Genomic DNA, 18542 nt, shown 5'->3' with positions numbered 1-18542 from the left:
ACATGAAGACGTATGCAACAAATAGGAGGAGGAGCTCGGCCAAATACCCATGGTTTTTATTTTGATTATGTAAAATTCATGGATCAAGAGAAGATACTGACCAAATCCCAAGGAGTTTCCTATTTTAAGCCCTAGCGACCACAACTCTCACCGCAGCGTTGAAATAATGGCTACTCTTCCGGTAATACTGCAAATGTGACGCTGTAAGAAGAGCTGAGCCAATTTATTTATACGCAGATAGTCCGAAACCCGATGGCAGAAATACACTCGGAGGTTTGCCATTGACTGCCGAGGGGCGACCGCTATTAGACAGAAACATTTTTCTTTATTTTAGTGTTTCACCGAGATTCGAACCAACGCCCTCTCTCTGAATTCCGAATGGTACTCACGCACAAACCCATTCGGCTACGGCGGCCGCCGAATAGTCTCTGCAAACATTTTGTTACGTTCTGCGGTGTCCAAGTTCCTTCTTTCATCTGCTGTGAGAAATATGCAGGAATTTTTCAGGAAGGCATCAATTTGGACTAGCCAGTTTTTTCCCTGCAAGGAAAAATTCCTGTGTTCAAAATTAAAAATGCATCCTACCATTTAGATGGTATTAGCAGTTAAGGGGGAAAATAAAGAAAATTTTTATAAAATTCGAAAACTAACTGAACCAGAAGAAAAGAAAAATTCCCCAGTTTTTGAACTCACAAAGCGACAATAAAGTTATTATACAAAAAAGAAACGTAAGCAGGAATACTATAGGCAGTTTAGGAGTTGAAAATGAGCTTCACACAATGGTCGACACTATCCAATTATCTTTTGGTCTTTATTCGATTTTATTTATTCGATTTTTGCCTTTGTCTTTCGTTGTTCTCGTATTTCTTCTCCCGAAAGATACAAGCAGGTTCACCTATTCACTGGAATACTTCGAAAGGAAAACAAAAAAACTGAACTATTTGCTAGTATAAAAGCATCAGTGGACGATTGGACACTTACTCATTCTCGTCTGTACTCTCAAAGCAGAAGCATTCATTTCAGCAGCACAAACAGTACCAGAAAACAACAAAATGAGCAAAGCAGTAAGTGACAGGATTGCCCCATACATATACAATTGTATTATACTTCTTTTTATGAATGAAACACTTTACGTGCACTATGTCATCCGAATTATTTGCAGACCAACACGTCCATCGCCATCGCACTCGTCTTCGCCATTGTGTTCTGTTGCTGCCACAACTTCGCACAAGCGCGTCCTAATCACGATGCCGCTGCAGAGACGCGTCATTTTAAAAGCGAACTAAAAGATGATGGAAGCTATAAATATCAGTTTGAAACTTCGAATGGTATCGCTGCTAGTGAATCAGGTGTTGGTGGCTACCATGCGAGCGGGCATTCAGCCTATTACGCACCAGATGGTAAATTAATTCAATTGAGCTACACCGCCGATGAGCATGGCTTCCATCCGACTGGGGAACACTTACCGACACCACCCCCTGTACCAGAGGCTATTCTAAAATCACTTGAATACATTCGCGCTCATCCCCACGAAGATGAATACAAAGGTGCCAGCGGACAAGCTCACTCTTCATATCATGGCAATAAAAAATTCTAAGCCAGTTGGTTGATAAGTTTTTACATATGTACATATGTACATACACGCATACATATGTATTATAAATATATTGCATATGAGTTTTTTATATTCCTTGCATGTGCATATAAGTTAATTTTTTATGGTTATGTTTTTTGTAAAACTTGTTGATTAAGAAGTTTTGAGTGAAAAACTAGAAATATGTAAATAAGCTTTGCTAAAAAATTCTGAAGAAGAACGAAATAAAGCGTCAAATACGTAAAAACTCTATTTCCTTCATCAGACGTAAAAAAAACTCAGCTAGTTGAAGAAGGAGTTCACCCATGAACTCATAAAACTCACACTTTGATTAACGCCTCTAAAGCAACGTAATTGGGTCAGGTCGCATGAGTTAAGTTCAACTGGCTGTGAAAAAAAATAGTTAGTAGGAGGTAAGCAAGAACTCATTGAGATCTCAGGAGTAAAAAAAAAATCGAACTTTAGTTAACTTTCACTGGCACTTGGGTCTGCACCCGCACAAGATGCAATTACAGAGGAATTTAAAGTTGTTGGGCACAGACAACGTCCTTTGTTCTCTAACTAAGCCTCAGGCTGAAAAATAATCTTCAGCGACGAGGCGCAGTTTTTGATGAATGCCCACGCGGGGCTCAGCAGATGGTAATGCAATCAGAAAAAGTTACTATTTGTGGCGGTACATCTTCGTATACAATGTTGGTGAGCCTATCAATGCCAAGGTTAAGAGGTACAGATCGATGGTGAACACGGACGGCAAACTCTTCCTATAGAACGTCATTACAAGCCGCACAATGAAAGAATGAAGTATAAATGAACGATTAGAGGATATGGCTTTTTCTTATAGGATTTTCTCTAGTCACGTTTCTGTGCCAATAAATTGCAATCGATCAATTCCCTTAGAGTCAGCAAAACCCATAACATAACCATAACTCAAATTATGCCGGATCTATGGAGCAGAGCCTATTGATAGTTAAACCTGTGGGAATCGTGCGATGGAGACCGCGGTGGAATATTTATTGATGACGCATTACATACAAAATGGCACACTTGGACCTTTTAAATAAAAATAATAAAAATATCATGCATTACTCCGTTCCTATTTCAATAATTTGTACTATTTCATGGAGTGTATTTTGCTCCGAAAGCACTAGTACGCAGAATTATATATGTACGTATGTATATGTTGTTCATCTTCAATTTTCATGAACAGGTTCAATCCTCAGGATAGGCTCTATCTATGCAAATAAATGTCATTACGAGTGCACTGTGCTTTGGGTCTAATGGAAGAAAATTGGGAGAAACCATAAATTTAAATAAATGAATGCGAATGTATACAAATTATTTCGTAATTTATGAAGTCGAATTATTTGACATTTGTGTATGAATAATTTAAAATGCGAAAATAGCGGTAACAAAGAAACGCAACCACACCTTCGGAAACGGTGCTCCACAAAGCGTTAATGCTGCATGATGTCTTCGCACGGCTCCTGCATCTATTACTTAAACGTACGTACATGTGGATATGCATATGTAAGTATGTATGTGCGTTTATATGTGTATTAGGCCGGGTCGATTTGTGGGGAGGCAAAAAATCGCCCATTGCTCTGTGAAAATCATATTCTAGGGATCAAAATAAGAAACTTTGCCGAAGGAACCATACCTCTAAAACGAATTCTGATGTCCCCCCATTTGGGTCGAACTTTTTAGTTTCTTTTCACTTAAACTAATTTTTTCATTTACATATGTTCTGACTAAATAAATTTCTTAAGAGAAAAAATAGATATTATTATAAATAAATAATAAATATTATTATAAATAAATAAAAATAAAGAAAAAACATAGCCATTTAGCTGATTTTTTCATGTAAAGGCCAAAAATGGTGATATTTTTAAATTGCGCAAGATGGCGCGAAAGTAACCTTGCGATGTTTTTTGGCTGTAATTTAAAAAAAAGGAAAAACTTTGATTCTTCTTGTGGATTATTTTTATTTGGCATTTTAATTTTTTTTACATCAAGTCGAGAATTTGATGTCATGTAAATGGCCACCGCCACAGTTGATTGCCATTTGAGCCCTTTTTATGGCATTTTCCATCACTTTGGCCAAAATTTCCGGCGATAGGTCCTCACATTCTTGACGGATATTCTATTTAAGAGCTGCAAGAGTCTGAGGCTTGTTGACATAAACCCGCGACTTCAAAAAGCCCCACAAAAAGAAGTCTGGAGCGGTCAAATCAGGCGATCTTACTGGCCAGTGCAAATCGCCAAAACGGGAGATTAGGCGCCCGGGAAATGCATCCTTCAGCATATCGGTTGTGGCACGTGCAGTGTGTGCCGTTGCACTGTCCTGTTGGAACCACATATTTTCCAATCCCAATTCATCAAGTTGCGGCAAAAATAACTCGTTGATCATTGCTCTGTAGCGCTCACCATTCACAGTAACCGTTTAGCCCGCGACGTCTTCGAAGAAAAAAGGTCCGATGACTCCTCCAGCGAAAACAGCACACCATACAGTGACTTTGAACGGGTGTAATGGCTCTTCGTGGATTACACGCGGATTTTTAGTGCCCCAGAAGCGTAAATTTTGCTTATTTACGTACCCGCTAAGATGGAAATGGGCCTCATCACTCATGATTGTTTTTGATGAAAAATCATCTTCCTCTTGGTGGTGATTAAGGATGGCTTGAGCGTATGTTAGACGCGATTGGCGGTCAGCAGCTAACAGCTGATGCACCGTCTGGACTTTGTACGGAAACATCTTCAAATCTTGTACCAAAATTCGCTGTAAAGACCGTCGACTGATACCCATTTCCGTGGCATGTCGTCTGGTCGATGTCGACGGCTACAGCAGCAATATTCTCTTCAGAACGGTTACTCCGGGGTCTGCTACGTCAGGCAGCATCTCGTGTTGTGCCATTCTCTTCGAGGCGAGCGGCTAAACGTCGCAGTGTTTCACCAGTAGGCGTTGGACCGCGAGGAAATCTGCGACGAAATTCACGTTGTGCCAAAGTCACCGACCGATTATTGGTCAAATAAATAGTCAGCAAAATTCCGCGTTCTGGAGCAGTGTAGCGTAACATTGTTTATTAACGTGTATTTCGCATGTGTTTACTACACAAATGTCAAAACAGAACTGACATTGGGGGGCCAATCGCAAAATTTATAGCATTTTCTGATAGGAGGATTACTTTAGCGCCACCTGTTATTATTACTGCCAATTATGTAGTATATTCTTCTTAATTGGCGCGATAGCCACTTATGCGATTTTGACCGAGTTTAACAATGATGGTTTGCGTAGCGTATGGCCAATCCAATTCCACTTACGTTTTCCGATTTCTGTATTGATCAGATGCTGTTGTGCCAAGTTTCACAGGTTGTCATTTGCTATTGAAAATTTGTTCTTTCTGTATGTCTTTTGGTGCTTCATTCGATGGTTCCCATACGTACAACAGTGTTGATTTTACGTTCGATTCGAAGATTTTTGGCTTTATACGGCGGTAAATAACGCGTGAGTTTCACGCTGGGCCTAGGGTGCAGGAAGCTTGTCTAGCTTGCGCAAGCCGATTAACGACATTTACCGAAGAGCCGCCACATTTGTCAAGGATGGAGCCTAAGTAAAAAAAACGGGCTACAACGACTTATTGTTTTACAATGACTTATTGTAGATGAACAAGTGCTTCGGTATTAATTCGGAGAGCTTTAGTTCTACCTATTCTCTTACTTTCGTTGCAAAATTAACCACCAATAAGATTTTTTCTTTCAATAATACCTACCCCTATTTTAAAAAAATTGTATAGAATTTTTAATTTTTCTAATTAGAACTTTTCCAAATATTATTTATATTTTAAAAAAAGGTAGTTAATACATTCCATGTCAAAAGCAACAATAACTTTCTATAAATATGTAGTATATTCCGAGAGCATTTCATTCATAAAAATATTTTTTTGAATGGAAGCCATCAGATCCCAATAAAATTGATCCTTTCGATATCGAGCCCAGCAGAATTAATAAATTTTTATATTTTGATATGATAAAATCCTTAATAGAGTGGCACGTATACCCTCAAAAAGTGTTTAAGACAAGGATCTGATTGATTTGTGGTGTGCGTCTTGAAGTCCTGCCTCCACTTAAGGGGCCTTTAGTACTTTTTTAATATTTTTTTTCGTACTCGACGCGGCTGTCGCTGTTGAGGCGTCACTTAAACTAAAGGGTTGATCGTTCGGTTTTTAAGAAAACTTCTTGCTAAGCCGATCTTTGTTATTTGAATCTGGAGTCCAAACTGAAGGTGCAATTTGTGTAAGCTCTACAACTAAAGCAAAGTTCCTAAAGCTATGCCTATGCGTTATGGATATAATTTTAAGGTATTTGCTGAATAAGTACTTCTCACGGGAACCCAAATATTGCTCTATTGTTCAACCAACGTTTTAATTGTGGATGTGAGATGTTGGGTTATCAAGACACTGGTCTGCTGTTTGTCAAATTTTGAGATGCGCGTGTTGGGTGTTGGGTTGCCGGTATTTTTATGACTAGTCAGGCAAGTAACTGCGTTAACTCCTGGCGTCTCAAATGCTAATATCCTCGTTCGTATATCTGTATATTTTCAAGTACGCAGGGTGTTTCCTTCAACACCAATCGGTTTTCCACTTTCAGAAATTTCGACAGTGAACAGTAGATTCTTATTACCATAGATGTGTGCTGTATTGGAGGGTAACTGTCCAAAATGTTCCGTCCAAATCTACTTCGAGTCAATGGTTACCTGATTGACAGTAGTTCCACAACTGTTTCTTTGATTGCGGCTAACTCCGTTGGGAAAATAATCCATTGATCTGGTGACCAGAATTTTAACTTAATGGAGTGCTCTTCGGATAATATTCCTCCACCAACCATTCCGTCCAACTTCGAGCAGTTTGTTTGTTTACCAGGCCCTCCCTCCAAATGCCGCACCCCGGAGTAGAAAATGTGCCACTCGGTGGCAACAAGGGTATGCATTGATAACTAACCATGGGGATGGAATCAAATTTGCTGAGCATATAAGAGTATCCGATGGTGAAATCTTAAACTTGTAGCCCGAACACCTCAGTCTGATTGCTGCACCTGCCGCAGCAGTTTTACTTGTGATGTCCGCGGGCACTACATTTAGCAATGTATAGACCTTCGGACTCTCCACCTTTTTTATCAAGGACATACTCCCCATCGAGTTCCACCAGACAAGAATTGCATGCAACAAAATTGTCTTTATGACTGTGCTATAGATCGAGAATGTAACTCTAGACGCGTGTTCCCGTACAAGGCAACTGTTGCCTTCCTTATCCTCTCTTCACGTAAGCTTTATTATAAAGAAGAATGCATTAAATACCTAGAACATTGACCGGATTGACCGGATATATTATATATCTCCTCTTGAGTAGGACTAGCTCGCCTTGATAGAGCTGGCCAAGAAACCGCAATACGCGGCCCATTTGATAACTAGGTTTGGGTAATCCTGCAATAATTCGTACAGATTGTCCAAAAACTTCCCTCTAATATTAAGTGTCACAGAGTAATGGTGAGAAAACACCACCTTACGAAGTGCCCCTACTTACCTACGGGTGGAGAAAGACATCGCTCTACTCTGCCACGACCATTCTGTAGATAAACCGGATAATGTCCGTTCTGTCCCCCCAGTTTATTCAGGGACTTATTGATCGACTCAGAGCGGACTGTATCCCCATCCATGTCACGAGAAACACCCACTACGAACTCTTTCTGAGAAACAGATCTTTAACCAGACAGATTCCAGAACGAATAAGACAGATTAGCCTGAAATCCTTAGGTGAAACATGTGAGCTCTTCCATGCTTTGGGTGTGAATGTATCTCCCACAGCCTTCTCTAACCTGGGTATATAACCCCTGCCCATAGAGCTCACATAGATGGGGAGCACCCATTCATGAGACGCCACCGCAGATTTCTGCCGTTGAGCAGTACCAGGTGAATTAGAGGGTTTGAAAGAGCCGAACAAAACAAATGTGCACTCCTGGTATGCTTCCCCAACCGCAATTGCCCGAGTTGAGATCGGAAAATAGAAGTAACTTGAGTGGCCTGCCTCTCACCGCTCATTGTCCAGCACCCAGACTCGTTCCTCTGTTAGCCCAGAGAGACGAATCTCTTTGAAAGAATTCATCTGAACCTCATGAACTCATGGCAAGCTTCACGCTTTCACAGAATCTTTTTCCTGAGTGTCATAAGCTTTCTTAATTTTAGGCTTTTTGGTCCCACAGTCGGAAAATTCAGTCTGCACTACGAAATATACGGTAACGGCTTATCGACTTCGCCGCGGCCCAAAACATGGTAGTTTGCAAACTAAGATCCCAGCATAAGAAAATACACCGAGGAACATGGCTGTCTCCTGATGGAAAAACGCAAAATCAGATCGATAATGTTGTGATAGATTGAAAACACGTTTCTAGTGTTTTAGATGTACCTACGATCCGAGGATCCAACATCGACTGGGATCATTACCTTGTTACAGCCAAACCGCACACTCGCCTTTGTGCAGCAAAAAACGTACATCTAACTATGCGGCCCCCGTAGCCGAATGGGTTGGTGCATGATTACCATTCGGAATTTAGAGAGAACGTATGTTCGAATCTCGATGCAACACAAAAATTAAGAAAAATATTTTTCTAATAGCGGTCGACCCTTGGCAGGCAATGGCAAACCTCCGAGTGTATTTCTGCCATGAAAAAGCTCCTCATAAAAATATCTGCCGTTCGGAGTCGGCTTGAAACTATTGGTCCCTCCATTTGTGGAACAACATCAAGACGCACACCACAAATAGGAGGAGGAGCTCGGCCAAACACCCAAAAAGGGTGTACGCGCCAATTATACTCGTATATATAAGATGCTTTCCATTTCAATTCAACCGGGCTATTCGGGGCATGTTCTTCGATTTCGATGTAACTCAAATATGTTGCTCTCTGGTCAAAATAATGATACACGTATTTTTTTGTTCGCCCGAAAAAAATTTTTTTCAAGATTTATCGGCAATTTTGTTTTTCAACTCAAAATCGATTTTTTTTTTTCATTATATAAGAATTTTTTTTTTTAAATGCTCATAACTTAGTCAAAAATGAACCGATTTTAATGATTCTGGGTTCAAAATGATCGTCATTACTTACACGAACGACTTCATATAGAAACAATTGCAAAAAAGTATTGTAGTTGAAAAATTTTTATTTTCCTATAAGGTTCTAGGGTGCGTATTGTGTGAAAGGCTGAAGCCCATCATAAATCAACTGATTGGGTCTCATAGATGGCGTGAGCAGTTGAGTGGGAAAATAAAGAAAATATTTATAAAATTCGAAAATTAACTGAACCAGAAGAAAAGAAAAATTCCCCAGTTTTTGAACTCTCAAAGTGGCAATAAAGTTATTATACAAAAAAGAAACGTAAGCAGGAATACTATAGGCAGTTTAGGAGTTGGAAATGAGCTACATACAATGGTCGGCACTATCCAATTATCTTTTGGTCTTAATTTGATTTTATTTATTCGGTTTTTGCCTTTGTCTTTAGTTGTTCTCGTATTTCTTCTCCCGAAAGATACAAGCAGATTCACCTATTCACTGGAATACTTCGAAAGGAAAACAAAAAAAATTGAACTATTGGCTGGTATAAAAGCATCAGTGGACGATTGGACACTTACTCATTCTCGTCTGTACTCTCAAAGCAGAAGCATTCATTTCAGCAGCACTAACAGTACCAGAAAACAACAAAATGAGCAAAGCAGTAAGTGACAGGATTGGCCAATACATATACATTTGTATTATACTTCTTTTTATGAATGAAACACTTTACGTGCTCTATGTCATCCGAATTATTTGCAGACCAACAAGTCCATCGTCATCGCACTCGTCTTCGCCATTGTGTTCTGTTGCTGCCACAACTTCGCACAAGCGCGTCCTAATCACGATGCAGCTGCTGAGACGCGTCATTTCAAAAGCGAACTAAAAGATGATGGCAGCTATAAATATCAGTTTGAAACTTCGAATGGTATCGCTGCTAGTGAATCAGGTGTTGGTGGCTACCATGCGAGCGGGCATTCAGCCTATTACGCACCAGATGGTAAATTAATTCAATTGAGCTACACCGCCGATGAGCATGGCTTCCATCCGACTGGGGAACACTTACCAACACCACCACCTGTACCAGAAGCTATTCTAAAATCACTTGAACATAATCGCGCTCATCCCCACGAAGATGAATACAAAGGTGCCAGCGGACAAGCTCACTCTTCATATCACGGCAATAAAAAATTCTAAGCCAGTCGGTTGATAAGTTTTTACATATGTACATGCACGCATACATATGTATTATATATTGCATATGAGTTTTTTATATTCCTTGTATGTGCGTATAAGTTATTTTTTTATGGTTATGTTTTTTGTAAAATTTGTTCATTAAGAAGATTTGAGTGAAAAACTAGAAATATGTAAATAAGCTTTGCTAAAAAATTCCTCAGAAGAACGAAATAAAGCGTCAAATTCGTAAAAACTCTATTTCTTTCATCAGACGTAAAAAAAACTTCGCTATTTGAAGAAGCAGTTCACGCAAAAGCTCATAAAATTCACACTTTGATTAACGCCTCTAAAGCAACGTAATTGGGCGAGTTGGTCAGGTGTGTTAGATTAAGTAAAATTCAACCGGCTGTGATAAAAAATTCTTAGTAGAAGGTAAGAAACAGTTTGTTGCGATCTCAGAAGAAAAAGCTTTGCTTCAGCCCTACATGCACTGTTACCACTTTGGTAAGTGATTAACCAATTAATAACTTTTTTCGGAAATTTTTTTTTTTGTTTATTCCGGGAACTTTTTGATGAAGGATGTAAGTTAATTCCGTTCATACTATTTTTAAACATTTTCATGCAAACCTTTTAAGCTTAAACTCTTCTATTATCTAAAGCAATTAAAAAAAATTTTGAGAAACTAATCTTGTTTATAAAAAAACATGATTTTTGGAGGTATTTTGAAATCGTTCCAGCTCACGTAAAACTAATCATCTTAAATTACAACACATTTTATCTTCTACTTCCTCAGCAATACAGTCCTGAGTGGTTCACTGTTTCCGCAAGTTCATCTTCAAGCTCTGCCATTTTTCCAGGTTGTAACATTGCCCTTATATTCCATTTAGAAAGTATGTAATCATGGTCTTTAACTTTTGTGTTGGGTTCGATTATCAATCCGAGGTTGTTGGTGCGGTTTCGCAACAATTAGTTTCGAGTAGGAGATTGCTGGCCTCGAGACCCTATTCCATCTGTGGACGGTGTTCACCTTGCTTTATTTCTTCCCTTAATCTCCACTAGGATTTTCCATGCAATGATGGCCTACCCAATCTCAAGTAGAGGTTAACAACACCACCAACGTCAAGGAAAGGCAACGAAATTGATAGTGAGAGGGGAGAAGCATCATATCATAAGATCAGCTATCAAGCTGCCCATCACTACTCTTTCACATTTTATTATTGCGGCGGGAAACTCCGAATTTTTTTTTAATGTCGCATGAATTTTTGGTAATTTTCTTCTTTTTTATTAATTTTTTTTTTTTAACTTTTTTAAGCGAGTGGAAGCCATCCCTACATACTCTAAAAGCCACAAGTAAAACCAAGTTCTTATTAACTGTCTACTGCAGCAGATAACGCACCGATTACCTTTCTTACTGGGACATAAGATTCTATTCGGATGTTGTTATACTATTTTTCAAGCTTCTGAGAATCTTATAGGTTAAGTTAAGTTAAGATATGTAATACTAGGTTATTAAAGCTCAAAATGGTTGCATTAAAAAATAAAAGGGTTGGTTTAATAAACTCAGTTATGATTCCCATACCGTACTCAGAGAAAAGCTTTATAACTTAATCCACCGAAAATTTGAAGCCAAACTTAATCCTTAACCACTTGGCCTTTTCTCTGTAGAAGATGACAAATATGTTTAGAACTAGAAAATATGGTTGATGTAATGCTTGAACAATAAACTTATAGATTAAGTAACTATCAGAAGAAAGAATCTTTCCTTCATATCCCCATCCAACAGAAACCCTACGTCACTTAACATTTCATTGAGAGAAGATAGCGCATCGAGCAGTATACAAAAAACGTGAGCATTCCTTTACGGATTTCTCTGATCCGTTTCCTCTGAGTAACGCCCATTCGTATGAATCAAGATTTGTTCTAGCATGGAGGTAACTTAGCTAAGATCCTCAGCAACATGTTTTGGAAAATTTGTATCAAAACAATTATTGACAAGACAGCGCTTCTAATCTATTTTAGATATTTTTTCCACATTCTCAACTTAGTAAGTTTAGCGGAAGCTACACCAAAATGGAAAAATGGAAAATCCTTTGGGTAAAAAGCTGTCCAGTACGAAGTGATAGGTTGTGGCGGCCATTTTGTGAGCATGCGTAAATGATAAAACTTTACTCTTAAAATGAATTTAATTTCGTTTCGTTCATTGCGCCCATTTTACACAACTCGCCTTTTCAATGTTTACTGGACAACTTCGAGACGACTGGATAATGTCTGACAAGCAGATAATGTGAAAAAAATTTAGAAGGTGTGGCCAATATCAGACCGCTAACCGGATCTCAGCGAATTCGACTGCTGATAGTCTAACGTAGCCGAGGTTATGAATCAGTTGAATAAGAATGTGTTAGTGATATACAAAAAAAAATAAACACGATGTCACTTCGTTGCCGTCTGAACAATGACTGATTCGACGAGTATGTGAATACGTGTAAAATGAGTGGGCAGAACTCTGCTGCCGAATACACGATGTCGTGGCAGCTGAAGTTGCTCACTCAATTTCGTTTTTCACCATAGATAATGGCTAAACCTGGTAAACCTATCATCCTTGCAGTCAAAGCCAGTTCAACTGAGAACATCGCCACTGTTCGTGAAAATGTGCAGGAGAACCTAAACTAGTCTATTCATCGTCGTGCACAAGAAATCGATATTTCGTAAACTTTCATTGGAATTTATTCCTGCACCCGTACAAGATCCAACTGACAGAAGAATTTCAAGTTGATGAATACAGACAACGTCGTTTGTTCGCTAATTAAGCCTCAGGCCGAAAAATAATCTTTAGCGTTAAGGTGCATTTCTGGCTAAACAGTTGGCAAACCTATCCATGTCAAGGGTGAGCGATACAGATCGAAAGTGAACGTGGGCAACAAGTGCTGCCTATAGAACGGAATTGTTAGCCACACAACAAACGAACGAATGATAAATGAACGTTTAACGATACGGATTTTCCTTGTAGGGTTTTTTGTAGTTGCAGGTCTATGCCAATAACCTGGAATCGATCGATGCCCTTAAAGTCAGCAAAACCCATAACATAACCATAACTTAAATTAAGACGAATCTATGGAGCAGAGTCCTTGAAAGTTAGATCTGTGGGAATCGTGCCAGCGTTCGAGACCGCGGTGGACATTTTAATGATGTCGCATTACATACAAAATGGCACACTTGGACCTTTTAAATAAAAATTATACAAATTTCAAACACAGCTTGCTTTACTCCGTTCCAATATCAAATCTACTCCATAATTTTGTACTATTTCATGGAGTGTATTTTGCTCCGAAAGCACTAGTACGCACAGTTATATAAGTATGTACGTATGTATATGTTGTTCATCTTCAATTTTCATGAACAGGTTCAATCCTCAGGATAGCCTCTATCTATGCAAATAAATGTCATTGCGAGTGCACTGTGCTTTGGGTCTAATGGAAGAAAATTGGGAGAAACCATAAATTTAAATAAATGAATGCGAATGTTCACAAATTATTTCGTAATTTATGAAGTCGAATTATTTGACATTTGTGTATGAATAATTTAAAATGCGAAAATAGCGGTAACAAAGAAACGCAACCACACCTTCAGCAACGCTGCTCCACAAAGCGTTAATGCTGCATGATGTTTTCGCACTGTTTCTGCATCTATTACTTAAACGTACGTACATGTGGATGTTCATATGTTTATATGCATGATTATAGTTATGATGATTATTTTCATACATATAATTAAGCGTAGGATTTTATTCACACCCATACACAACGATATGTGCACACATACATATACATGTGTATGGCTCGATTTGTATGTGAGGTGCATATGAAGGTAGGTCATTTTACTTTTTATTTTAATTTGAAATTATAAATCGATTTTTAAGCATCTAATCATGTTAGCACTTGTCTATGTAGCACTTTTGAATTATCTACACTATGCTACAGAAGTAAGGGCGGAAACCGGTTTAGATCGATTAAAAAATCGTTTTTCTTTATTGCATAAATCGTTAGTATAACTACTCCAGAATATGTGGTAGAAACTTTAAAGTTAAATTAGTATTATTCCCGATGCTATGAGCACTTAAGTGAGCGCCCGTCGGTTCGGCCCCGTAGCGCTTACGATACGATGCTTTATTTCAAACGCGTTTTTCTCGAAACGAGTTTTTTTCAACTGGTGGGCATTCTAGCGTAAAAAGTTTTCGACCCATCGTTCTAAAATTTTTCGGGATTTTTCTTTATTCAATTCTAATTTATATGAACCTAATTCTGGGATTATATTATTATTTAAAATATGGTTATTTAAGCAAAATAGATGAAAAATATGGTATAAAAAAACTACTTTGTATTCAAGCGGCTCAAAAGCATGCAATTTTTAATATTTTTTACCACAATTAGGTTCATATTCTAAGGAAATATGTTGTTAATAAAAAAAAAATTCTGTTGATTTCAGAGAAAAATTGCAACTTCAGGAATTCCCACTAGCAAGACACTCGGATGGCGATCGTCCATGGACAGCACGCTCTAACGCCACTATTACCGGCGAAAATGGCTTGAAAGAATTTTAAAGTTTAAGTACACACAATATGTGTAAAATACCCTCCAAGTTTAAACAATTTCTGATTATTCCTTCTTTGTTCAAAAATTCTCGAAAAACACCAACATTTTGGCCTCCTAAACGGGTTTCCCCCTTAACATTAATAATGGCGACGCGTGTTTCGAAGACTTTTTACTGGCAAGTAATAATTAGAAATTTTCCACATATAGATAGCATTTTAAATAAAAGATAGTTAATACATTTAATAGCAAAAACAACAATAATTTTCTAGGAATATTTAGTATATTCCGAGAGCGTTTCATTCAAAAAGAAACATTTTTTATAAAATCTATCAGCGTCCAGGGGCGACCACTGTTTGAAAAGAAACTTGATGTTTGATATTCACAGTGGAGGCAGATCCAAAGATCTACCAGCAAAAGGCAAACACAAATGAGGAGACATCCATTTGATAAGCTTATCCAATGGTATAAGATTTTCGAATTGCCTCCCGACCATTGCCATCTGTTACATCATTCGGCAAACCTGCCCAAAAATATTTTATATAAATGTGCGTATTACAACTTTCATTAGAACTTGGTTAAGGAAATTTTATGAAATTCAACCCTACGTGGCTAAAAGCAAAACCATTTGCGTTATTTTGATTTAAAGATTTTTATAAACAAAAATATCAGGACCCCAATGTTACAACAAATATTTCCCATTTTCTATAATTTTGCAGTATTCCTGTTAAAATCTACAGAATTTGTTAAAAATATGGGGTAACACTGCCAAATATATACACAAGTATTTACAAGAGTGAATTCCTACAAAAGCCACTAATTTCCATTAAATATCCTACCTTTCATTATTAGAGAAACTCAAAAATCCGATCATTTATTACGCTCGAGTGTTTTTTAAGCTGAGATCTATGGCATTGGCGACTTGCAGAACATGGTAAAAAGAATCCATAAGGTGTGGGCGATATAAGACCGTTAACCGGCTCACAGCAAATTTGACAGAATCAGCTGAGCGACTGACGTAACTGGGGTCACGAAGCGGTTTGTTTACGAAAAACCTAAGAATGTGTTAGTGGTATACGAAAAATTTTAACACGATGTCACTTCGTTGCCCTCTGAACATCAGCCATTGTTGGACGAGTGTGTGAATTTGTGTGAAATTATTGTACAGATTTCAGCTGGCCAATCACCGCTGTGACGTGGCAACCGAAACTCCCCTCACAATTTTGTTTTTCACCATAATTATTGGCCAAACGTCGTAAACCTACCATCTTCAGTTGCAGAGCTGTGGTAATCATTATTGTACTCGCACTATCAGTACTACACGTTTTTTGTAAAGAAACAGGCAGCGACAAGGCTGTCTAGCTCGAACTCTATTTAACTCTATTTATATGTTGAAAATTCTTACGACATCTTCCGTACGGAGTCCCAATAGAAGGTTTCGAAATATAATGAAAGGAATGATTGTGAAACGAGAGCGATTTGTCAAGTCTAAGTTTCGAGGCTTGGTAAGTTTTTTTTATTTTCAAAAATTGTAGCGAAAACTAAGTGGGGGAATAAGTTCGTAGCGTTTTAACCGAAGACTTTTATTTAAACAAAAAACAATAATTATATCATTAAGTTAATCCATTATACCTATATTCGCCGTTGCTGTTCACAACCTCCTCCCACCTCTCGACCAATTGGACGATACTCTTCCGCCAAAAATTGCCTGGCCAAGGAACTTGTTGATCCAGTTTTTAAGAACCTCTTTGTTATCGACAGTAAGGCCCTTCATATGGTTTGACAGAGAGCGGAAAAGATGGTAAATGGTCGGAGCAAGGTCCGGAGTATACGGCGGATGCTGAAGAACCTCCCATTTGAGCTATTAGAGTGCGGCTTTGACGACTTGTGCGACATGGGGCTTGGCGTTGTCGTGAAGGAGTAGAATTGACCATGTCGACCAGGTCTTTTCAGTCGAATAGCCTCATTCACGCGATGTAGCTGGACAATGTAGAGCTCCTTGTTGACCGCGGCATTCTTTTCGAGTATTTCCCAGTGCACCATGCCCTCTCAGTCACACCAAACACATATCATAACCTTCTTTGGATGAAGATCCGGTTTGACGCTCGGCTTTGGCGCATCTCCTGAAGCCACTCACTCCTGTCTTTATTTCATACTGATGTATAGACACCATTTCTCATCTCCCGTGATGATGCGGTACAAAAAACGCTGTTTACGACCGCGTGTTGCTCGATGGCGGGCGAGATGCTGAGAGCAAATTGAAGGCGACATTCTTTGTTTGTTTTGTTTTTTAGTTGTGCTCGTGAGGCACCCACGCTCCCAAATTTTCGGTAAATCCTTCATTGAATGAAGGCGATTAAGAATCGTGTTTTGATCGCAGTTCATTATTTCGGCAATTCATGACTGTTTTGGCGACCATTCTCCTTTAAAAGTGATTTGAGACGTTCCTCATCGAATTCAGAAGGTCTTCCGCTGCGGGACGTGTCCTCGACATCAAAGGCGCCATTTTTGAACTTCGCAAACCATTACCGTGCTGTAGACTCCCCTATGACACCTTCTGCATACACGTCGCAAATTTCTCGGCTGGCTTCGGTAGCTGTTTGGCCTCGATGAAAAATAAAAAAAATGCGGATGTCTTAAACATTGATTTTTGCCTCCCGGCGATTTCATTTCTAAACTTCAAAAAATTAAGTAATCAAAAAATTAAGTAATTAAAAAATGTAGAGCAGAAAGAGATCTATCATCCATTGCTTACCCTTTGCCAAACAACAACCAAATCGTTGTAAAATAATAGAAAATATAAAAACGCTATGAACTTATTCCCCAACCTGGTGAAAGAATTTGAACACCTGCAGCGTATAAAGTTCATTTTGGCCAACACTCGTTGAACGAAGTACGGCAAACTTCCTGCGGCGTCCAAAAACGAATATGCAGCTTCTCAATGAAATACCAGTGGTGCACTCGATTATTGGCTATATGACCGCCAGATTCAAAGCCACTCATTCCTGTAGGAGTTGAAAGAGGAAGAACTCGTTTAACGCTTTTTATGCGAATGCTCGGTTTTTTCAAGAGTTTTAGATTTCGAAAGAACCACTTTACAGTATCAACAAGTTGATATTCAATCGAATATCCAATGCGACAATTTTTGCTTAATAGAATTCTTGTTGCACAGTGCCAAGTTGCCAAGCACATTTCATTCAAAAAATTCAAAATGCTTAACAAGACAAGACCGCCTCTCTTCTGTTATTTTAATTAGTTTCATATTTCTTACATTTGCTGATTTTTTTTGCTATCAATGAACTCGCTTAAAAACATTTATATGTATATGTAGGAATTTGCATTTGGATTGTACGCGTATTCATGATGTTGTCCAAACTTGTTAATCATTTGACCGCATTTGTTTTCATGCCATACGTTGATGCACTAACCTTATACAGGGGCTTACAAGTTCCAGTTTCTCTTTTAGGTTTAAATGAAATATATTTTCATACATACATATACATGTACATGCATACATATGTAATAGAGCGTCAATGCCCAAGTACGATAATTTTGTTCGCTCAAATGGAAATGAACTGCGTCTAAGCAGATGGTTTTTTCAGCAAAAACATAGTGGATTTGGATTATTTTCATACGATTGTCGCGCAAGTTCGAGCACATTTTAATCAATTTTAGATTTTCTACTTAGCACCAATCAAATGAGACGCCTTCGAACTTTGACAGCTGGAAAAACGAGATACTATTAAAAAAGAAACACAAACTTGAAAGGCCCTGTAGTAGACGTGCTCCGCACCTATCTAAGTATTCAACCAAAATGTAGATGCGTTCACTAGGTCAATCGAATAAGCCCAATTTTGGGGTACCATACCTCAAAGCCAAATTTGTTGATTGTTGATTAACGTCTTAATGACTGATATACATAACAAAAGCCAAACTTGGCTGCATTTTGGATTGTATTATTGGTTGACAAGTGATTTTTCGTATAAAACTTGTGCAATTTCTGCTAATCAGCATCAAATCAATCCCGCATTTTCGACAGCTAACAACTCCAGTGGAGAATTAAAGCAAACAAGACAAAAAAAACCGTGAAA

The 18542-nt window shown here is 38.4% G+C and overlaps 2 protein-coding genes across 2 annotated transcripts; both read left to right on the top strand.

The window, feature by feature from the left end:
• The first annotated feature begins 1052 nt into the window (after positions 1 to 1052).
• Positions 1053 to 1625, top strand: LOC129241896 (pupal cuticle protein Edg-78E-like). The gene is made up of 2 exons (XM_054878444.1): positions 1053 to 1064; positions 1163 to 1625. Exons 1-2 carry the CDS (start codon positions 1053 to 1055, stop codon positions 1595 to 1597), a joined length of 447 nt encoding a protein of 148 aa, XP_054734419.1. The 3' UTR covers positions 1598 to 1625.
• A 7680-nt stretch (positions 1626 to 9305) lies between these two features.
• LOC129242329 (pupal cuticle protein Edg-78E-like) lies at positions 9306 to 9917 on the top strand. Its single transcript, XM_054878911.1, has 2 exons — positions 9306 to 9353; positions 9452 to 9917. Exons 1-2 carry the CDS (start codon positions 9342 to 9344, stop codon positions 9884 to 9886), a joined length of 447 nt encoding a protein of 148 aa, XP_054734886.1. The 5' UTR covers positions 9306 to 9341; the 3' UTR covers positions 9887 to 9917.
• The last annotated feature ends 8625 nt before the right edge of the window (positions 9918 to 18542 follow it).

The sequence above is a fragment of the Anastrepha obliqua genome, chromosome 3 (genome assembly GCF_027943255.1).
Source record: "Anastrepha obliqua isolate idAnaObli1 chromosome 3, idAnaObli1_1.0, whole genome shotgun sequence".
Classification (NCBI taxonomy): Eukaryota; Metazoa; Arthropoda; class Insecta; order Diptera; family Tephritidae; genus Anastrepha; species Anastrepha obliqua.
This window is presented reverse-complemented; position numbering and strand designations above follow the sequence as displayed.